The following is a 24169-nucleotide window of genomic DNA, read 5'->3' as shown; positions in this document are numbered from 1 at the left end:
CCAGCTCCGGAGCCACGGCACCTGCGGGCCTCCGGCCGCGCTCTGCCCTCGCCCGGCCCCACCAGCCTCGGGGCCCGCCGCCGGACCCCTGCACGGTTCCGGGCGCGCAGTCGCCCCCGAGAGCCCCTAGCGTCCCTGGAACCGCCCCCAGCTCACGCCCCATCTCGCGCCCGGCTCCTGATCTGAGGAGCACGGGGTTCCTCCCCAGGAAGGGGACTCGAGGGGGGTTAAAGCAGAAAAGTGGTTTTCAGATCTGCTTTGTAGAAAGATCGTCCTGGCTTCTGTAACGGGACCGTGCGGGCCCAAAGTGGAGACGGACACAGTCCCCAGGCTAACGCCATGCCCGGGTGAGAACTGAGGGACCTGAACTAACCCAGCTGCAGAAGGGATGGGGGACGGTCTGTGACTTCCGGAGGTGACTGGAATAGAGGGACTGCATGTGGGAGATGAGGAAGGCACAAGGTGATGGCGCAAGTTTAACCTCCTGCCAGACACCACTTAGTAGAGACCTAGACTGGAGCCGCAAAATGGGGATCCCTGCGCCTGTAGTGCAAGCTGATGCCGTGAGAAATGGGTGTCAGCACACAGGCCCTTCTTGAGTCTGTTAGACAAATCAGGGCTGAGATGCAGCCAAGTTCTTTCTCTCTAGCTGTATTTGTTTGCTTGTAGCCTAGCACTACCCCGCGGCACTTCTCAGTTGTTTTTTTTTTTTTTTTTTTCCCCTGGTACCGGGGGTCGAACTCACGACCTTGCGCTTGCCGGCAGGCGCTGTGCCGCTGAGCTAAATCCCCAACTCCTAAGCTTTTCGTCACTATACACTTGCCTGTGCAGTCAGTACCTCCTGCGTTGAACCTGGATAGACTGCACCTGCGTTTGTTGTTGAGTGACTAAAAATGCACATTCGTCCCAATACTGTGACTCCTTTACACCAGCCCTCATCATTTGTTTCTCCCTGGCATTACTGTTAGCACATTTTCAGTGTGGTTCCTTCAAAGTTATTAGTATGGTAATTTGTTAACTTTTAAATTTTATTCGCTCCTTTTTTGACATAAAACTGTCAAAAGGTTTTCCAGAAATGTAATGGTGAATCACCCTGTTATTCAAATTTCGCTTGAGATAAGGCAGACTCATCCACAGCTCTTAGTGGACTTATGACCTAGTCTGGCTAACTAGATGGGAAATGATTTAGGAATGGTCACATGATTTCAGCAGAACCAATGAGTTGGTGCAGGGACTCAGGAACTAAGGAAATCATCTTTTTCAACTGTGTTGCTAAGCTAGTAGAAGACCTGGAGCCGCTGGCAATCATCTTTGCAACCATGTGGACAGAGCTGCTTTGGAAATGAAGCAGATACAGAAGAAAGCAGACCTAAGAGGAGACAGATGTTTGACTACTTGTGCAACTGGAAGCAACAGCCCTGGATATAAGCACTAAATCTGGTTGAGTTTGTCACTGCTTAGTTTCAGTTAAGCAGCCCAAGTTAAACTCGCTGGTTTGTATTTGTGGAACTCCTCCTTGTCTACTAAGTGGTATGTCTATATCCACCAGCCTTCTTGCCCCATAATGACAGTTGCCCACATAATTCCGACTTTGAATCACTGGATCTGTGCCTTGCCTCTCCTTCCTCATCCCATACCAGCAATAATGCAACTTCCTTCATATGATTTAATCCTTACCTACCTGTTCAGCTGCAATTTAACCTTCCAGGATACTGGAACCTCCCTCCCCCAACGCTACGCCATAACATTGGCTATATAACTGCCCATCTTCTATGCCTTGTTTCAGCTGTTTCTCCAGGGACCACTTCTGATAACTCAAAGTGCAGGGCCTAAAAAGTCTACACGTGTAGTATCCTTATGGACCTTTAGAATTTTCTTTTTTTTTTTTGAGACAGGGTCTCGAGCTGCCCTTGAACTCACTATGTAGCCTAGGCTGGCCTGGAACTCACAGCACTCCTCCTGCTTCAGTCTCCCAAGGGCTGGGATTATAGGTGTGCGCCACCACACCCAGCTGCTAGAATTATCAATGTAGCTATGTGCTGGCTCCCACTGGTATGTAGGCCACATAAGGTCAGTATTTTGCTTCAGTAATCTATGTCACCAGTGTAGCACGCTATGGGACAAAGAGTATATGCACAGTGGTTACTGAACAGAACTAAAAGCAATTAGAGTGCCACAGGTTTGAACTGAATTTGAATCTTTACAAACAGGATACACAGGAAAATCTCACCACTCTTGGCCTTCCAAATTAGTCACAATAGAACAGTTCATGTGTAATTTTTATGGCAAAAGCAAATAAAAGACAAGTTTTACTTTGTTATGATTAAAATTCCTTTATTCTCAGGATATAAGCCAATTAATTCTTCCTATAGTTTTTTTTTTTGGCTATGAACTGAGATTCTTTTATCTTCATTTACATTGCCCCATGACTCCTACTTTTCATAAAGATACTGACATTTGAGCTAACGCAGAAAACTTAGGCAGGACCTCTTTGGATGAAGCTCTTTTCCTCATCAGGATGATTTTTTAATTATAGTCATTTTTTAAAATAGAGCCTCCTAGCACTCACACACATCATAATTTTTGCAAATCCAATCTGGAGAAGCTTGTTATGTACCAGCTATTTGAACTTGCCTGAGCTTTTGTGAAAAACCAGCTACCTCTCAATTACCACTTCGCCAGACTGCTGTAAGGAGTAAATGAGTGATAACCTACTAAAGGAGTTGTCTAAGGAAATGGTATTCGAAGTACAGGTTGGCCATAAGAAGCTTGGCTCGAATCCAAACCAATAATCTCTCTTCACTTATCAAGTTACTACAGAAAAAGTCAACTGGGCAAAGCAGTTACATTAGTTACTTACATTCTGCTGAAAACTCCCCTCCAACCCCCAGAATAGGAAGAAAAAGCTTAGGGTGGCCGCCAGTGTAAACTTGTGGATCACCTACCGTCTTTCAGTTTTGGTATAAGCTCCACAGCCTCAAGTAAAACCCAGCCCCTTCTGCAGCAGACCAGAGGCATGTGCCTCTGCCAGTAAGAGGCATCCATGAAGTTTCTGATGGAGACACACAGACGGCCCAGGCAGAGGCGCTGAGCTTTCAGGAGGCTTCATAGTGGACACTGACATCTAGTGGTCAGCGATAATGGTGCAGGCTGAAGTAACCCTCCCTAAGGGAGGTAAGGTACCCACCCCTAGGGGATTTGCTCAAGGCCCCCAGTCCTGTTTGAACATTGTTTCTGGCTGTGGCACTTTAAAGCCCAACTCTGGCCCAAAGATAATTGTTTGGGTTAACCCACTGTTTTGTTTTGCTTTTTAAAATAAAGTCTGAGGGGGCTGGGGATTTAGCTCAGCGGCAAAAGCGCCTGCCTGGCAAGTGCAAGGTCGTGAGTTCCGTTCCCGGTACCGGAGAAAAACAAAAAAATAAAATAAAATAAAATCTGAAATACCTTTTAAAGACTTAGCCATTAGATAGTCTTACAAACATTACTTTTGCAATCACTTTTAAATATGAAACAAAGAAAAATTCCAAACCAATTGCTAACTTTTTTTTATACAAATTGAATGTTAATCTATATACATCACATTCATTTTTTAACCCTACTTGGCTCAAATCTAAAAAAAAAAAGGTCAAAACAATTCCAGCACTGCTATTTGAAACCTAGAATGCAATTGTAATTTGTCTGAAACTAATTCTGCTAATATTTCTCCTACAATAATGGAAAATAGCTGTTTGGGGCAGGGAAAGTTTTAAGGATACATGCTACTACTCAACCTCAAGGTTTATTAAGTCCCATTTTCCCTTTTCCCCGTCCTACAATCAGGAACATGCAAAAGATGTACCAGAAATCGAACTCAGGACCCTGCGCTTGCCAGGCAGGAACTTGTGCTGCTGAGCTGTATCCCCAGCCCCTGGTATTTAGCTTAATTTTGGAACTTCTCTTTAAAGGCTAAAAAAAATTTTAGCTACTAAATTATATTCAATGATAACCTTCCAAATTTAAGCTGTACTCAGAATCCACCGAACCAGCAAAAATCTCAAGTTCCCACACTAAAATAGAAGTGTGTTCAGACACATCCTTTAATCAGTCATTTCTTACTTTCAATATATTTTATTCTGATGAAGTTACAAAAGTAGATACAAAATATGCTTTTTAAAGTACAGTTGACTGACTTAGAAAAATAGATAAAGCCCCCCAAAGATGTAAAAATACAACATAAATCTTAATGCAAAGAACATTTAAAAATATTTTGGATGGTAATCAAGACTAACTTATGCAAACTACTTTCAATGTAGACCAAATACAAAATATTGCTGTATAATAAATCCATAGCACACTGGTGATCCTTTTGGATTTACAGAATACTTGTTTGTCTGATAAGGAAAGAAAATCCAAGTGACTTTCAGTGTAGTTGTTTTAATAAAATTACTGCTACCACATGGACCATCACCACCCAAAGCCTTTTACCGTCTGAAACATCAAAACTGAACGCAAAAGAAAGACCAAAGAACCACTTTCCCTCTTTGCCAGACTCTACAATAGTAGAAACCAAACCCACAGAGAAGCGACCTCAGAGGAATCATGTGCCTGTTGAAGGTGCTCAGTGCCTGGGGTACAGGCTGGCATTATCCGGGCCAGAGTTCCCTTGGACAGGAGCCAGCCTCGTACATTTCTCGGATTTGCACTCTTTGGGCCTGACTTGTTTATTCATATGAGGTAAGACATCATGCTGGAGATGTCAGGTTCCTCTTGCCTCTGAACTACTAGAAAAACTACCTTTGTTATCAAAGTCATGGTGAAAAAAGATTTACATTTGCGGAAGCAGCACCTAAGCCAGAGCTCTGCAAGTCTAAGATGAACGGAATACCCTGTTAGCTGCCAGCCCTGTAGAGATGAAGAAGGATACATGTGGCTGTCAATATAAAAACAGTAGTACGAAGAAGTCAAATAAACAAATATCTGTACATCATGTCCAAGTTTTTAAAAAGGCTTGAAAATTAAAGCACCACAGGATGACCTGGATCATTTGGCAAGCACTCTCCACCCCTGACTGTAATCACCACCGAGGAGCAGACAGGCCACTGAAAGGAGAGGACGTCCGCGTAGCAGGGAGAGTGAGGGAGTGCTGGAGACCCTGGGCTGGGGCAGAAGATCAAAAGTGAGAGAAGCCCAGGACACACTCGCCCGACTGCCTCAAGCCCTTATCAAAGGCTGGCCCTCTCGCCAGGTCAGGAGGGGCCGTCCTCCTCCCACTCCCTCCCCCGTCTCCATCCTCTTGTCTCAGAAGTACACAGTGTAATGCACTGTTGGTTAAGCTAGACTGGCTTGGAAACTTCATTTTTTTGTTTAAAAAAAGAAGGAAAGAAAAAAAAAGAAGGGAAGAGAAAGTTTTAAAAAGGGCATTCTAAGTTTCACAACTACCGACAAGTTTCTGGTTTGTGTACCACTGCTGAGCCACCTTCACTGCTGTCCCCGCGTGTGACCACCTTTGGCTGGTTCAGGGGCTCAGTCATGAGAAGGGGCTTCTATCATTGAAATAAATGGAGAGAAGCAAGAACGCTTTTATCTGAAAATATGTGAAACACTAGCAATGACGTACAATGAGGCAGTAAGGAGGGAGATGCACCTAGAAACTTGTTTTGTTTCCAAATAATCAACATTAAAAGGACAAAATGGCTGATATTTGGTCCTCTGGGTAAGTTGAAAACATGGGTTGTGGGATGTCTCATACAGGGCTTTTCTTTTTTTAATAGGTAAGTGATTATGCCATTTTTTAATTCCTCAATGGTTTCAGCCTAAATTAGATCAAATACTTCCTTTAAAGTCTTTGTATCTTTAAGCATTTTTTGAAATTGAGTTATTAAAAATGGGGTTTCTGCCAGGTGTGGTGGTGCATGCCTGTAACCCTGGCACTTGGGAGGCTGAGACAGAAGGATTGCTGTGAGTTCGAGGCCAGCCTGAGCTACACAGGGAGTTCAATGCTCAGCCTGGACTACACAGCGAGACCTTGTCTCAAAACACCAAGGAGGGGAACAAAATGGAGTTCCTAAGTAAGTCTGTTCTTTATAATTTAGTAGAATAATGGAAGTAACAGAAAACCTTATCAGATGTAATCTTTATCAAAGCTGTGAGGTTGGTGAGTGCTTCCAAAAAATCACAGGTCTGAACAGGCTGCTGATAAAGTAAAGCTCTGCCGGTCCGGCAAGTCTTCCAGGGTACCTACTATGCCTCAGTACATTTGAATAGTTGAGGAACAGTTAAATCTAAGGAACCCGATGAAAAAGGCGTTTCCTCACTAAAGGGGAAGATGACAGTATCTTAATAAAAAGAGAAAAATTTCAAGTTTTGATATAAAAATAATTAAAACAGGATAAAGCCCCTATGGAAGCTCAATCTATCCTTTATTAACAGTATGAAATTAAGATTCTACTCTGGAGGCGGAGGCAGGAAGATCACAAGTTCAAGGCCAGACTGGGAAACCTAAACCTGACTAAAAGGGCTGGGATGCAGCTGTGGGACAGAGCCCCTGCCTCGCCATCCCCAGAACCAAAACACAAAAACCACAGAGGTAATTTTTATAGGAAACAAAATAGACAAGTACTCTGAATACTTTAATCTTACCGAAACTGCAAGGCCTCTAAAAACAATGTGAATGAAAATAGTGGCTTTGAGACCTAAGTTTGTCATATATTTTTAGCTTTCTTTTTCTCAACCAAAAGCTACATATTAATTAAAAAAAAAAAAAATTTAAAATGAAAACATACAAACCACCCTCAGAAGCCTAAAAATATTATTTCTGATATATGAATACTCCTAATAATTTAGACAGATGTGAATACAATCCCAAAGAAAGATTAAAAATAAAACCAATTTAAAAATAACTTTGGTTACTCCCATATGCCATGATTTAAACTGCAATCATGAATTTTAAAAAATATATACTCTTATCTATAAAAACATGGGCATACAAACTTGAAACTAAATGGTTATCCAAAGTGACACACAGGTTCTACTTAAACAGGGTCTCACTGTGTAGCCCAGGCTGGGCTCAAACTCACAGCAATCCTCCTGCCTCAGCTTCCCAAGTGCTGGGATTACAGTGTCACCACACCCAACCTAGAAGTTCTAAATCTTAAGCAAACTTAAAAATACCTTTTCTTTTAATAAAATAAAAGCAGAAAAAAAAAATCTGATTGTATTAAGAAATTTGTTCTGGAAACTTATTAACAAGTCAATGGCAAAAACTCTTACTATCCATTATGCTGACACTTGAAACAGATGCAATAATTTTTGTGAGTAAAAAAACCAAGTAAACTAATAAACTATGGGTTGGTCATCACATGTTACAACCAAGTGTGACTCGGATGGTAACAGGAGTACTCACACAGCGCCTCTGACCTGACTGTGTCCTTATGGTCTCTGAAGCTCCTGGACAACCTACCTTTGGGACAGTTTTACTGCAGACACATACAGGATGTCCTTTTATCCTGTCTTCTTAAAGTCTGTATCACTAGTCTACAACAAATAGCAATGAGATAGCTCTAGCAGTAGATGAAGGAAGAGGATAGCTGCATTCTAGAAGAAACATTTATCTGTCTTTTGATCCAAGCTTCTCAATTAATTCCTGAAGAGGTGCCAGCTCACGCCTGTCAATCAGATTAAACTCCTAAAAACAGAAGAAAAGAAATAAAATTTAAAACTGGACCTAAATTCAAACTCTAAATGTTTCTGAAAGAGATTTCCAATCCTAGTTTTCTTAAATTCAAAAGAAGGATAAAAAAAAAACCAAAAACAAATACAAAAAACAAAACCCAAAAGAACGATCAAATGATGTCTATAAACATTTTAAAACAGAATCGTCTTTACTCTTTTTAAAAACGCAGGTACTATCTTGTGACCTATACCAGCTTCCTCCCTGCTTCCTGACGGACAGCGCCTAAGAAGTGTGGAACGTCTGCAGTGACAGGCATCTCTTGTACGCTAATGTGATGGCTGGTGGCTGTGGGGCCCTGAGAGAACATCAGGTTGGGGTGGTCACTAGGAAGACCAAGGCGTGACAACCAAGGTGCTGGGACTTCACCTACCCTACCTTCCAGTCCTACACCACTACCTTCTAGTGCAGTGATGGCAAACCTTTTGGAGGCCAACGGCCCAAACTGCAGCCCCGAACTCACTAATTTATCACGAAGTGCCAACACTGCAATTAAAATGAATACTGGGCTTTTAGTTTCGAAAAAAACCACTCCTACATTAACAACCTTTGACTTAACTCACAACAGAGCACATATTAAAATGACTCCCTAACTGGAGACCCAGGGAGGCTAGAGGTGGACAGCCCAAAAGTGAGAGTGACATATTTTTTCCCAAACTGGAGATTGAACCCAAGGTCTCATATATGCTAGGCAAGTGTTCTACCACTGTGCTACATTCCCAGTCTTTTATCTACGTTTTTATGTTGAAATAGGGTCTGAGTTGCCCAGGCTGGCCTCAAACTTGCAAGCCTCCTGCCTCAGCCTCCCAAAAAGTTGGGATTACAGGTATGCACTAGACAGCCTGGTGGGTGATACCTTTATATGCTGCTACACAGATCAATAAAACAATGTAGAAAATTAAACAGAAAACACTACTTATCCTTAGCTTCTCTGTGCTCAGAAATCAGCGTGGCTCCCTTACCTGAACAAAGAAAATAAAGTGCTTAAAGGAGGTGTTGAGGTGGGCCTCCTCCTGCAGCTGCATCACAGAGTCGAAGTGCTGGTGGTAAATGTGGGCATAAACCCTGAAGAGGCGTTTTAGAATCGTCTTCGCCACAGACATGAAGTTCTTGGGAAATGGGACACCTGGAGTCAAACGTACACATGCGCATCAGTCTTTTTGTACCAATGAGTGTAACAGCTACATTCATTTTGGGGGAGCTCTATATATTATGTCTACCATTTTCCATCCCCTCACCTCCTCTTCCTAGCTCCCTGCTCCTTCTATCTGCAAAAAGTTTGCCTTTTTGTTTCCTACCATCTTTCATTTATTTTACTTTTACTTATTTATATTCTAGCTTTCTCATATTAGAGAAACCATGCAGTATTTAACTTTCTGTGTCTGACTTACTTCACTTAACATCATGGTCTCAAGTTCCATTTCCTTTTTTGCAAATGACCTACCTTTGTTCTTTATCACTGAATAATATTCCATGCTGCACCACATTTCTTTATCCATTCATATGCTGCCAGGCACCTCAGCTCTTTCCAGAGCTTAACTACTGTAAACTGCACTGCTATAGGTGGGTATTCATATATCACTATACTAGTACGCCTTTAACTCTTTCAAGAGTATACCCAGTGGAGTTTCCACTTTTAGGTTTCTGAAGAATCTCTATATTGATTTCTACAGTAGTTGTACTAGCTTTTACCTAATATTCAGCAGCAGATTTAGACACTTCCATGACCAACTGCAACACACGAACACTCACAAACACACACAGGCCTATTACTGTGTACTTAAGAGGCACAGGAAGAAAATCCCCAAACCACAGGCCACACTTTTATCTTCTAAATTACCTGGAAAGCGAAGTTTTCATTTTCCTGCTGCCTAAAAATAGAGTGTACTTCCTAAAAAAGGAGGAGAGGACCTCCCTATTTTTCAAAGAAAATAAGCATCTCTTTAGGGATAGAGAGGGTTTAGTGCACTATCTTGAATAGTGGAGTCATCTCACGGATGCAAATGGATACATTCTTGAGGATTCGGCTGAGAATATCAAAGTCTCTCAGGAAATGGAAAGAGGATAGACATTCCAACTGCACTGGCTACAGTAGTAAGCGCTAAGAAGGCATCTGCATCCAAAACAACAGAGGTTCGTCTGCCTTAAAGGCCCATTCCTTGATACAACTCTGGAAACACCTTTTTTCAACCTTTCAGAAAACAGACTTACTAAAACATTCTTTCCCTGAATTGTTTTCCTTTTCCCTTGGCCAGCCAGCCCTTAGCAGCCTGAAGTCTGGTATATATGGCTGGGTTTTGTGTTTATTCCTCCAAGTCCTGGCTAACTTGACTTTTCAAGTATTATACAGGAGTATATGGACATGTTTGAGCACAATCCTGTGATCATGTATTGAAAAAATCTTTTAAAAATCAAACCCCTTCTCTCAGAATGTACAAAGAAGTATCTGGTTAATAATATTAATAGCTTGGATATATTAGGAAAAAGCTAATAAACAGTTATGTCTGATAAAATAACTAGCAAAAGTAACAGGCAGACAACAGCCTAATGGGGATGGGGGGGGGTTCCAGAACATGAGAGTGAATTAATGAAAAACAGGATGCTGAGAAAAAGAAGGATGAAATAAAAAAATTTCTTTATCTCCCATAAAGAGGAGACCATCAAGAACAAATAACTAATTTGTTTTAATCTAAATACTTTCCAAGCTATATGTAAAAGATATTCAAATAGAGTCAATATATAATAAAGAATTATAAGGAAAAGGTTTAATAACACAGCAGAAAAAGTGACCAACATCAAACAGATCAAGTGGAACAAATAGTTGATACACATTTTTGCTATCATCACTGTAACTCAGCATTGTTCTGGAAGTAGTCAGTCATTGCAGTTAGGTAAGCATAAAACACTAAGAATACATATCAGAAAGAAAGAGGTCAGATTAACATTATGTTCACATGATGAAGATATATACTTCAAAACCTTAAGAGAACAAAGAATTAATAAGAAAGAGTCTAACGATTACAAAACTCAACAGCTTTCCAATATATCAAATAATAATCAGTTAGAAACCAAATATCACAGCAGGTGTAGTGGCGCATGCCTGTAATCCCAGCACTCAGGAGGCTGAGACAGGAGGATCGCTGTGAGTTTGAGCTAACCTGGGCTAGGAACTGCATTCAAGGCTAGCCTGAACTGCATAGTGAAACCCTGTCTCAAAAACCAAAAAAGAAAAGAAAGCAAGCATCTATAAAAATAATAAAATGTCTAAGAATAAACGGGGTGTGGTGTCTCACACCTGTGATCCCAACACACAGGAGACTGAGGCAGAACAATCATCATTATTAGTTCAAGGCCAGCCTGGGATATACAGTGAGTTCAAGGCCGGCCTAAACTGCATAGTGAGACCCTGTCTCAAAAAACCAAAAGAGGGGCTGGGGATTTAGCTCAGCGGCAAAAGCGCCTGCCTGGCAAGCGCAAGGTCGTGAGTTCGGTTCCCGGTACCGGAGAAAAACAAAAAAAAAAAAAAAAAAAAAAAAAACCAAAAGAAAGAAAAAACCCAAATGCCTAGGAAGAACCTTAAGGAGCTTTAAGGATTAACATAAAATAGAATTTTACAGAGGAAAGAAGACTTAGTAAATAAAAGACAGGAATAAGTGAAGAATATCTTATTCTTGGCTAGAAGACTTAGTATAAAGAGAGTAAGAATATATTTGCGTATAAAAGTTAGATGCAATCTAAAGATTTTATTTATTTATTTATTTTACCTTGAGAAAATGATTCTAAGTTCCTGGGAAAGACAAATACCTCAGAAGAGCTGTGAATATTCTGAAAAAGAAGAGAAAGGAAAGGAGACTACCCTTGTAACATGGTAACAGATACATGGCCATGTGAATGAAAACTGAAATTTCCATAGGAAACGATAAAGAGATTAAAAGACGCCCAGTATGGTAATTTATCCTGCACGTAAGGTCATCGTGGCAGAAAAGACACATGTTATTCAATAAGGGAACTGGGAAAAACTGACTATATTTTCAGTTTGGAAAATAATGAAAGCAGCATTCAGAGAAAAAACTCTTGACAGAGCAAAGTGTTAAATGGAAAAAAATATCACAAAAGTACTAAATGAAAAACATAAGCTTTTTTATAATCCAGAAGTAGGGAAAATTTTTTTCATCAGTGTATTAAAACTCAAGTCATGGGAAATGTAAGACAAAATGAGAGATGTACAGAGCAAAATAGTCCATCAACAAATCAGACAAAAGACAATGTAGGAAAATGACAAAGAGCTAATATCCCTGACATAGAAATGGACAAAAGATATAAATAGAAAACATACAATGATAATAAAACAAAATACATTCTATCTTATCACTATTTTGTAAATGTACACTGAAGAAAAATGTATTCCCTCGATTTGCAAAAGATCACATTTTTTAAAAATCAGGAATAAAGTTCAGACCAAGTTCTCCTCTTAAAAATTCTGACATCTACACATGCTTTAACATCAACTGCTGTATGAAAGTGGTATTAATAGTCCAAGTAAAGAAAATAAAGTAGTTTTGGAATCTGAAAAAAAAAGTGAGTAATAATCAGTATGGTAAAGGAACACAGGCAAGGCCAGGCACAGTGGCACATGCCTGTAATCCCAGCACTTGGGAGGCTGAGGCAAGAGGATCACTGCAAGTTCAAGGCCAGCATGGCCTACATAGCAAGACTGTGTCTCAAAAAAAAGGGCCCCCTCCCCCCACAAAAAAGAAATACAGGCATACAAACATTCTAGAGGGTATATATACTGGTACAAACCTTTTGGAGAAGAATATGGCAGTCTCTAATTTTTTTTTTTTTTTTGGAGATAAGGTCTCACTAAGTAGCTCAGGTTGGCCTTGAACTCAGATAACCCTGGCTCCTAAGTGCTAGGACTACAGGAGTGTATCACCATGCCTAGCTCTAGTACTTTAAAGTAACAGAGTATTAAAGAAGACTACAGAATTCGAGAGAAAAATAGTTCTACAACATTAACTCACCAATCTTAGAAGGAAAAAGAGTTTCATCATCAAGCTGATCCTGAACCCAGGTCATCAAGTAGTCGATGTATTTTGGTGCAGAACATTTGATCGGCTTTTTAATATTAGTACCATCTGCCCAGTGATATTCATACCTGGAGAGAAGTATGTTTTACTGATAGTTTTCAAAAACATTAGTAAATGGGCAACCTCACATTTTGTTAAGAGAAACTATGTAACTTTAATAAATTACCTAAAGTTCTACTGAAGATTACCGTAAATTCCCTACAAATTATTCTGAAATGTGACGGCTATGACGGGAAGAGAAGAGGGAGACAGAAAGTGTGCTGTAAGACAGCCTGGGACAGATGCAGGAACTGCACTCCTATGTGCAAGGCAGAAAGACGCTGAGGGCTATGTGAGCAGGGGGATGGACCCTCCGCGTTCTGAGACTCTTGGCCATAAATTATCATCAGTGCCACGATGATCAAATCCTGTTTCTTGGAAACAGTCTTAGAGAAATAACATTTTTAGCCATGTGTATTTTTTCCTTTGCTGGGCTAGAATAATCAATAAGATTTATGCAAAATTTCTCCAGGCATTTAAGCCACAGACAAGTTTCTATTTCTTATTCATTTGAAATTCTTTTAAAGTTTGATGAATGAAACATAAAATAACAACATCCCTCCTATAATGCAACAAAAATAGGATCAAAAACCCATCGGGGATCTTGTTTCCTTTATACTATAGAAAAGTCAAAGTACAAGAGACAAACACCTTGATACTATTTATTGTTACATAAAGCCTGTTATTTCTTATAAGAAAAAACACTGTAAGAAACAGCAAAATAGTAATCCCATCACAATCTGACCTAACATTACAGTTGATAAAGAGTCGTATACTCTTTCATTTTTTTCCAGTTTATTACAGTCAAAACCCTTTTTAACCAAGCATCTTTAACCCAGGTAATTACTTCTAAATTGTGCTGCTGTTCATTCTTGTACTGCTAAATAAGCACAAGAAAAAATAATCAAATATTTAAAAACCAACTAAGAACTTACAAAAATTCACTTAAAAGCTAGCAAGAAACCATAAATATTAAGCAAATGAAAAAAAAAAAAAAAACAGAAGTTTTGGGATACAAAATAAACATATTTCAAATTTCTATACTTTCATTCCTACAACAGAACATTCAAGAGTTACTGGGACACAATATAAAAAATCAAACACTGATTAACCGCATACCAAAGTATTTAGAAATAACAGCTACAGTCAATATTCATGAACTAACAAAGTGGAATCAACTTTACATAAGCAAACATATAATAAAAACAAAAACAAATCTATTATTTACATATCCATTGGTGATAAAGCAAAAGTAACCCCAACGCCGCTCTAACAGGCTGCCGTACCTGGGGCCTGCAGACATAACCGGGCAGCTTGCTTCTGTGCAGAATTCTGTGATAGTTCCATACAGCATGTTGATTTGGTTGAAGAAATCCACAGCTGCAGAGGTAAAGGCAGAACTGTGTTAAATGTCTGGGTAAACATAACAAAAAAGTCAGACTTCTCAGTTGAAGGAAAACAACGGGTAATCTTTTTTTTTTTTCAGATGGGGTCTTACTGGCCTCAGACTCCCAAGCTCAAGTGATCCTCCTGCCTCAGCTTCCTGAGTAACTGGAACTACAAGTACATACTCTCTTGGCAAACTAAACATGAACTTTTAATATATTAAACTTTTAACTAGCATAAGAATAGAAAAGTAAAATAGTGGAGACAAGCTTAACTTAACAGTGATTATTATGTCATCACAATGTATACTTTGATTACAGTAAGGCCCTAACTTACGAACAAGTCTGGTTCCAGGACAGCGTTCCTAAGTCAGATTTGTATAGGATCCAGCAAAGTGAATTTTACACAGTACACCTGTGAAAAGTTCGCAACTTGAATGTTCGCATGTCGGGGACTTGCTGTATATCCAAGAGGATAAAAAAACGAAAGCTTCTTATCAATCTGAATCAAAAAATGATTTGTCAGAAAAAAGTAAAAAAGTATTGTGGAATATACTGTGAGGGAGAAGGCATACCAGCTATAGCAACAGGCCTTGAAGACATCTAATTCAGCATAAACATTTGAGGCCTAAAAAAGCCCACTGAAGACATAAAAAAGAACAAGTCTTTCACCCTAGCGCCTCCAGCTAACAGAAGGGATAAAATTTTTTAAAGTGAGTACTGTAAGATACAGTATAAGAAGACAGGATCCATCCAAGTGAAGTGGTGCACATGTATGATCTCAACTACTTGGGAGGCTGAGCCAGGAGGATCACAAGTTGGAGCCCAGCCTGGGCAACTTGGCATGACCCTGTAAATGAGTATCAATTGATCTATCAATTGGGACTGTAGCTCAAGGGTAGAGTTCTTGCTTAGCATGTGAGGCCCCATGTTTAAGAGTTAGCACTGCCTTTACACAAAAAACAAAAAGGACCCAGAGGCAACAGTAAATTCAGGGGAAAGGCAAAGAGCTGAGGTAATTAGGGAGTAGTTCCTACATGAGCTTGAGTTAAATCTGGAAGAAAATGGAAGAGGATGGGGCAACTAATAAACCTGAGTGAGCAAAGTATAACTATTCTGTGCACAGAGAGTCACATGAAATTTGGGAAGTTTTCTAAGCACTTTGGTCCTCTCCTGCAATCAGGAGGGTTTGTCCAAGCTTCTTAAAAAACAGACTTAAAGAAGTTCACCTTGGGCTGGGGATTTAGCTCAGCGGCAAAAGCGCCTGCCTGGCAAGCGCAAGGTCGTGAGTTCCGTTCCCAGTACTGGAGAAAAACCAAAAAAAAAAAAAAAAAAAAAGTTCACCTTGTCAAAAGGAATTTTACATAAAACTCCCTCATCTATAGCCCTTCCTCTTAATTAGTCATGTTTCTAAGAAAGTATCATTTAAGCCCCAATAATCCTGCAAAACAAGTATGCCAAGATGGTAGCTGTTCTCAGGCAGTGGCACAGGGACTAGGGACTCCCTGACTCAGGGCGGATCTGTGAGGCCAAAACCATTTTAATTGCTACTGTCAGTCTCTTTCTGTCAAGAGGGTATAGTGGAATTTTTCAGGGGCTCCTGAATGCAGAAGCAAATCTGAGAATCTAAATGTCCATTAATCCAGGCAGTACATAAGATTTACAAAAATATAAAACAATGTCTTATTTCTCTCTGAAATTGGTTTTGGAGAACACTTCTAAATAAATATATTAACATGTAATGGATTTATTATTTTTAAATAAGCTAGTATTTAAAATTTATAACACAGTAAAACTAATTACATTATAGTCAAAAGTTCCTTGAAGTTCTCAATAGTTTTCAAGAAAGAAATGGGAACAAGAGATCAAAAGGTTTGAGTCAGGCGTGACGGCACAGACCTGTAATCCCTGCACTCGGGCCTGAGGCAGGTGGACTGCTGCAAGTTCAAGGGCAGCCTGGGCTACACAGTGAGTTCTGGGGCTGCCACAACTGCATAGGTAGACCCTGTCTCAAACAAACAAACAAACAAAAGTCTGACCTGATTTACAGTGGCATGTCTCAAAGAAAAACCTAAGGCCTCCGAAAGATGCAATATCATTTAAATAAAGGTTTAAAAAAGCTTTCTCTTAAATAATACTTTATATGGCTCAAATATCAAAAAATATGAAAACTACTGAGTTGAAAAAAAAAACCCTTAAATTCCAGCTACTCTAACACATGTAACCATTTCATTTTCTGTCTCCTTTCCCCTCAGTTTATCATTTCTTGTACAAAAGATCACATACTACATAATTCTGCACCTTTTCTCTCAGCAATATGAATATGGTATTTTAACAAGAAAAATAAAAAAAACTTTAAATGCAGTTATGAGAAAACTTAAATTACACATATAGCTCACATAAGGGTTTTATCCAAATGCACTGATGAAGACAATGATTATTCAAGGCCAGTGTGAACTACATTGTGAGACATTGTCTCAAAAAGCCAAAAAAAAAAAAAAAAAATCAAGTTGATAAGAGCAACAAAGATACTTAGTAAAAATCTTCTGTATCAAAAATCTGATTCTAAATGTTATATGAAGAAGCAAAGTAGGAAGACTGACACCACTCAATTTCAATACTTCCTAATGATGACAGAACAAATAATTCAATGGACTAGCGTAGAGAACACAGAAAGAGACCCACTGGGCTTTGACAAAGGAACAGAGTCAACACAAGCAGAAGACAGTTTTCAACAAATAGTGCTAGAACTACTGGACATCCATATGCAAAAAGATGAATCTAGCTGGGCACAGCAGTGCACGCCTGTAATCCCAATACTTGAGAGGCTGGGGCAGGCGGATGGCTGCAAGTTTAAGCCCAGCCTGGGCTACACGGACTTTACACCCTTTATGAAAATCCACTCAAAATCTGTAATAGACCAGAATGCAAAATGCAAAAGTACACAACTCCTAGGAGACATTGGAGAAAAAGAGGAGAAAGTCTAGGTGACCTTGAGCTTGGCAATGACCTTTAAGATCAAAGGCATAATTTATGAAAGCACTGATAAACTGAACTTCATTAAATTAAAATTTCCCACTCTGCAGAAGAAACTGTCGTAAGAGTGAAAGACAAGCAGCAGGCTAGAAGAAAATATTTGCAAAAGACATACGTGATAAAGGCATGTGATCTAAAATATACAAAGAACTTTTAAAATTTAACAAACAATAATACACAACTAAAAAAATGAATCAGATCTTAACAGACAACTCATCAAAGATACACAGACAGCAAATAAGCACGTGAAAAGATGCCCCACACCAAATGTCATCAGGGAATGCAAATTAAAATAACAAGACAGCACTACTTAGTTATTTGGAATGGCCAAAATCCAGAATATTGACAATACCAAAAACTGGGAAGGCTGTCGAGCAACAGCAATTCTTATTCATTGCTAGTAGGAAACAAATGATCCAGCCACTATGAGAGACTGATGGTTTCTTACAAAACCAGTCTTGCCATCCATCTGGTCACTGTGCTTCTTGGTATTTGCCCAAAGGATTGAAAACTCAAGCCTGTGCAAAAACTGCACACATCTGTTTACAAAGGCTTTATCCGAAACTTTATAGTCAAAAGTTCCTTGAAGTTCTCAATAGTTAGTTATCTATTATCTAATAGTTAGTTATCTAACTATCAATAGACAGTTATCCATATAACTATCTAAACTTGGAAGCAACCAGGATATTTTTCAGTAGGTGAATGGATAAATAAGTTGTGATATATCTAGGAAACGGAATACTTAGGGCTTAAAATAAATCAGATGTCAACTACAAAAAGACATGGAAGAAACTTAAATATTATTAAGCAAAGAAGTCAGTACGGAACAGCTATATACTGTCTGACTCAGACTATATGAAGACATTCTGGAAAAGGCAAAACTATGGAGACAATAAAAATCAGTGGTTGTCAAAAGTTGGGGGTGGAGGGAGAGAGAACAGGTAAAGGATAGAGGATTTTGAGTGATTCTGTGATGATATTATAGTGATGAAAATGTTGTCATAAACTCATCCAAACTCACAACAGGAAGAGTGAATTTTATTGTAAACTACGAACTTCGGGTAATTAAAAAAATACCACTAGACACTATGTATACATATACCACCAGCTATCAAGTAGTTGTACATATAAACAAAATCAAACCACTAGCATGGTTACCACCAGCCACATATGGTTACATTAAAATTTAGCTCTATTAAATTAATAATTCAGTTCCTCTGTCACATTAGCCACATGGCAAGGGCTAAATAGCCACATGACGGTATAGAACATTCTCATCTTTGCAGAAAGTTCTACAGGACAATGCTGCTCCACATCTAATGTTACAGGAGATAAAAGGAGAAACGGAACAGGATAATGGATGCCTTGGGGATAGACTCAGCAGATTCATTCTGTGGAAAACAAATGACCTGGTTTCTTCAACAACAAAGAAAGAGCAGGGAAAAAAGACTGCAATGAAGAGAAACCTGTCAATTAAGAGATTCGAGAAAACATACATACAGGCCCTGTTGGATCCTGATTAAAACCAAGCTTAAATTAACAGAAAGAAAAATATTAAATAGGACAATCAGGGAAATGTAAACAGTAAGTAGGTAATTTGAGAACGCTAAAGGATGATTCTGTATGTGTGTGCATGTATGTGATATGGGGACTGAACCTAGGACCATGAGCATGTTAGGTAAGCATTCTATCAATGAATGATACTCCGACCCTTTTTAAGTTTTATTTTGAAACAGGGTCCTGGGCTATCCCAGACTCAGCTGCCTAGGCTGGCCTCAAAAATCATGATCCTCCTTTTGTCTTTTGAGATATTTATAGATGAAATAAAATGTCTGGGGTTTCCATCAAAATAGTCAGGGGGCATAAAGAAGCACAATTATTCACAAGTTGATTTTTATTGAAGCTGGATAATGGTACCTAAGAATTCACTGTCCTAGTTTCTCTATTTTTTTATGTCTGAAATTTTCCATTAAAAAGTCCCCAGAACTGATCTCACCTCAGAAATGAGAGGCTCTCACATTCAAATCTCTAGCCTGAGCACATCATTCTACTACGTCAAGCCCTGGTTCTCTTGAACTCAGCTCCTGGATCCCTTCATTTTCTCCTGGTCTTTCAACTTCTTTCTGAGAACTCCTAACTCACAACAAACAACTGACTGCCCACAGGAACTGCCATGGATTTTTGTGACTGTGAAGGTCAACCAGTGCTGCCGGGAGTGGAGGCAAAACTGTGCAATGGATTCCTACAAACACATGGTCCCTGGGGGAGAATCTCTGCTTTTATCAATCATTTATTTGACCTTATTCAGCGTTCCATGGTATTTTCCCCAGGAAGGACCCTGAAGCACTCATCACTTTTCAAGCCTCTCTACTCAACCTCACAAGCTACCGAGTATTCTGAAGAACACAGTTTAAGATGTCTTTCTACTTATATTTCTTTAGTTAATGTACTATATCTGTAAGAGAAAATCCATTAACAACAAGATTTTAGCTGGGCATGGTGGTACACACCTGTAATGCCAGCTCTCAGGAGGCTGAGGCAGGAGGATTGCTATGAGGTCAAGGCTAGCCTGAACTATATGGCGAGACCCTGTCTAAAAAAAAGAGAGAGAAAAAGAAAAGAAAATCCCAAAAAAGATTTTAGCAAAATGTTTCTACAAACTAATGAAACTGAGTACTACGAAAAACTTACTGTTCACAGCAATCCACTCATTGAGGTCCTCTCCCTCGGGCAACATAACTGCTTGCCTCAGATTTCCACTTCCCAGAGTCGCTTCTGCATGTTTTAGGAGTTCGTACTGATGAGACCCTTCGGGGATATTCTTCTTGGGCTTGAATGTCTTAGAAGAGCGGCTGCTACTGTTGGGTTAAAAATAAAAATGTATGAATTTTTAGGACTGAAGAAAGCAGAACAGCGTAACTTTAGGTACGTAAGTTCATCTGTGAAATGAAGTAAAAATAATCCCGAAAGATCCCAGGATGGAAAGAGGGGATGATGATCACAACAAAAGAATTTTAGGGCTGAGGGTGTATGTAGCTCAGTAGTACAGTGCTTGCCTCCCATGCATCAGGGTGGGATGTTAGGGATATTTAACTTATTCCCACATGAAAGCCGGACAAGTAGCATAATTTCACAAATTAGTAAAATGTGATACACCCATGCAAAAGTCTGGCATAAAGAGCACTTTTACCAAAAAAACCCAAAAAACCAGATTCTAGTCCTTACTCTGAAGCACTCATCACTTTTCAGGCTTCTCTACTCAACCCCTCAAGCTACCCGTATTCTGAGGAACAGTTTTAGATGTATTCCTATTTATATTTCTTTACAGTTAATCTGTTACATCTATAAGAGCTACATAGCATAAAACTAACTCTGTTAACTACCTGAGAAAGCTTATTTCTTCTAGCCCCAATTACCTACAGAAAGCATAAAGGGAAAGCGCTAACTCTAAGATTCTCACTTTCAGGATCCAGTTTTCCTTATCAAAATATCTGCGTGGCCATCAAAGCAAACCATGGTAGAAGAAATGTTAACATTTTGAATTGTAGCTTGGAAAATGATACAGCTACAATTACCAGGGAAAAGTTTTAATTTCTATTTCACACCATTCACAAGGTGCTCCTAACCTAACACAAAACCTAGAAACTTTAAAGAAAAAAACAGACTGATTTCAAATCACAGCAATTAAAACTTTCCTAATAGAGCAAAAACATAAGTAACAAAGTAACAAAAAGTACATGCAACATACATTACAGAAGATTAGCTGGACAAAAAAGAACTTCTACAACTTGTTAAAGGAACTCTAGAAAAATAGGCTAAGGAAAGGAAAGGGCAACTCAGAAGTACAATGATCAACGAACATGTGAAAAACTGTTCAATTAAAGTAAGATTTATTTTTCTCTGAGTCAACAGAATGATGCTGGGTGGGGTGGCACACACCTGTAATCCCAGCACAATAAGAGGCTGAGGCAGGCAGACTGTAAATTTGAGTCCCACCTAGGTAACCCTGCAATTCAGGGAGACTATGTCTCGAAATAAAACATTTTTAAAAAGCACTGGAGCTGGGCGTGGTGGTGCACGCCTGTAATTCCAGCACTTAGGAGGTTGAGGCAGCAGGATCATTGCGAGTTCAAGACCAGCCTGGGCTACATAAGTGAGTTCAGGGCCAGCCTGAACTGCATAGTGAGACACTGTCTCAAAAAGACAAAATAAATAAATAAAATAAAATAAAATAAAAAAATAAAAAGCACTGGAGTATACAGCTCAGTGCAAAGGCCCTGGGTTCAATCCCTAGTACCAAACAACAAGAACAACAAAAGAAAAAAAGAGTGACTACATTGCTTAAGTATAGAATAGAGAATAGAGAAATTAATACTCTAATCACTATCTGTGGAAGTGTAAAGTACGTAACATTTAATTAGTTCCTCAATCCATCCATTCCATTTCCAGGTATCCCTCCAAGGTATGAATAAAGATTTGTTTTCCAAGATTGTTCTTAACAGTGAAAATCTGGAAACGATCCTAAAGTTTACCAGTACAATAGTAAATAAAAGCTGGGCATGGTGGCACACGTCTGTAATCCCAGCACTTGGGAGGCTGAGACAGGAAGATGGTTGTGAGCTCAAGACCAGCCTGAACTGCATAGCAAGACCCTGTCTCAAAAGGACAAAATAAAGTATGGCACATTTATATCATGTAATATGTTATAGTAGTAAAGAAGGACAGAGAGTAGATATATTCATACAGAATGATTCAAAGCACAGCTAAAGACATCACAGAGCCAAATGAACAGCCGGACCCATTTTAACACAGAGAAGGTATCAGAACAATGTACACAAAGCTGGTGATGACCTTACTTCTAGGAAGGGGAAAGGAAGAGAATTGTAGATCTTCACTTTACTTGAGGAACTTTAATTTAATTATTTAAAATCTTATTTGTACATATTTGTACTACATAATGATCAGATTCATCATAGGGAGTTGGTACATGTGCATAACACATCTTAATTGAATTTTAAATGTGTAAGAAATTTTAAAATATGAAAACACCAAAAATCAAATATGGAAAGTTTTTTTTAACATGGTAAAGAACTACAATGACTAGGAAGATATTTTAAATCAGAAGGACCAGCCCTCTACACATAGGAATGAGCCATAAATGACAAGAGACTAGATATGTAAAACTAACATTAATGATTTCTCAAGATTCACTATGATCTTCATCTAAATTAAAATGTTTGTGCTTCAAATGACATTATCAATCCAATGAAAATGACCCACAGGATGGAAGAAAATATTTGCAAATCTCAGATGGGATAAAGGGACCTGTAGATTAAAGAATAAATAAATAAAGAATTCTTACAAGTTGAAAAACAGGGCAATCCAATTTAAAAATGAGCAAAAGATAGGATCTCAATAGACTTTACTCTAAAGAATATGTACAAATGGTTAATAAACATACAAAAAAAAGTGTTCAACACTGTTAGTCATAAGGGAATTACAAATCAAAATGAAGAAACTCTACTTCACACTCAGATGGCTACTATTAGCAAGTGCTAGAGAGGACGTGGGGAAACTGGAACCCTCATACAGCGCTGATGGGAACACAAAATAGCACAGTGCTTTGAAAAAGTTCAGCAGTTTCTCAAAAAAGGTTGAACACAGGTCGGATATAAATCAGCAATTCCACTCCTAGGTATACACCCAGAAGACAGGAACACACACATCCACTCAAAACCCTGTACACAAATGTTCACGGCAGCACTATGCAAAATAGCCAGAAAGTGGAAACCTCGTGTCCATCAACACCACGAAGTTTCAAAGAAATAAAGCCCAACATTTAGGTCCCAAAGGCAATAACGGAACATCCACAAACTTCTAGATATCAATTCAGACTTGGATGTTCCTTGCGTGTGTAACATTTCCGATAATATGGAAATCAGTAATTAAATTTATTTTTTGATATGAGATGGTCTTGAACTCTCGGTCCTCCTACCTCAGCCTCCCAAGCAGCTGGGATTACAGTACAAGCGTGCACCACCGAGCCCGGTTTAAAATCATAAAGACGTTTTGCAATGATGACCATATTTTGAAGACTACACCCTTCAGAAAATAATCTAAAGGCAGAATAATGAAATTTAGACAGATACTTTTAGTAATGCTGTTTTATAACAGCAATATACTAGAAAGAACCCGTATTTCTCACATTAAAGAAGTAGCTAAACTCTGGTTGTGAAACACTATAACTCAGTAAAATGTAATAAACACGACAAGCAAGTGGATTCCATTCATAACTAAAAATGGTTACTTATTCAATCGTGTAACAGTTTAGTAATATACAAGGTAGGAAACGCTGAGAATAAGGCGCCAGCGTTTAAATCTTCATGTGCGTAAGAGTCAAAAGAGAATTTACAGCCTTGTTCATTTAAGCCTCGTTTGGGCCCACGAATTGTTTCAAACGGGATTCTACCGAAGGCCGTAGTATTTACAGTCACAGATGGGCGAGGGGGCAGAAGCAGCGCTGGACACGAGGGTTTGGCTGCAAAGCTCACAGCTAACTTGGCGAGATTCTCAAGGTAAGGCGCTCCACGCTCTCCTGGGGCTGCATTTTTTGGCGGGGGTAAATTAACCCTGACAATAATGAAACTAAACAATAATGACGGAGTCCAAGAGCGAGGTCAGCGAGGATCGCTACCAGGGACGATCGCAGCTTGAGAGAATCGGGGAGCTCGCAGCCCGGCCGGGCGCTCCGCCCCAGACCGCGTCTCCGCCCTCGGGGCGCTGGGGCGGAAAAGTTCGGAGGCGCAGCCGGCCGCGGGGCCTCTCAACTCCCCAGCCACTCGCGCCACTTCCTCCGCCTCGACCTCCACCTTGGTCGGCCCCGCGCCCGCGCCACTGCCCGGAACCGGGCA

The 24169-nt window shown here is 39.5% G+C and overlaps 1 protein-coding gene across 1 annotated transcript in view; it reads right to left on the bottom strand.

Annotated features, from left to right (window-relative positions):
• Window positions 1-6379: 6379 nt before the first annotated feature.
• The window catches only part of Mob1a (MOB kinase activator 1A), an 18200-nt gene continuing 410 nt past the window's right edge, over window positions 6380-24169 (bottom strand). Inside the window, exons 2-6 of the mRNA XM_005385525.2 lie at window positions 19950-20116; window positions 14124-14217; window positions 12733-12866; window positions 8671-8834; window positions 6380-7663 (exon numbers count right to left, since the gene is read on the bottom strand). Of these exons, the coding sequence (XP_005385582.1) occupies window positions 7586-7663; window positions 8671-8834; window positions 12733-12866; window positions 14124-14217; window positions 19950-20116 (637 nt within the window). The 3' untranslated portion in view covers window positions 6380-7585. The remainder of the gene's footprint in view (window positions 7664-8670; window positions 8835-12732; window positions 12867-14123; window positions 14218-19949; window positions 20117-24169) is intronic.

This window comes from Chinchilla lanigera, unplaced genomic scaffold (assembly GCF_000276665.1).
Source record: "Chinchilla lanigera isolate Chin_1 unplaced genomic scaffold, ChiLan1.0 scaffold00023, whole genome shotgun sequence".
Taxonomy (NCBI): domain Eukaryota; kingdom Metazoa; phylum Chordata; class Mammalia; order Rodentia; family Chinchillidae; genus Chinchilla; species Chinchilla lanigera.
This window is presented reverse-complemented; position numbering and strand designations above follow the sequence as displayed.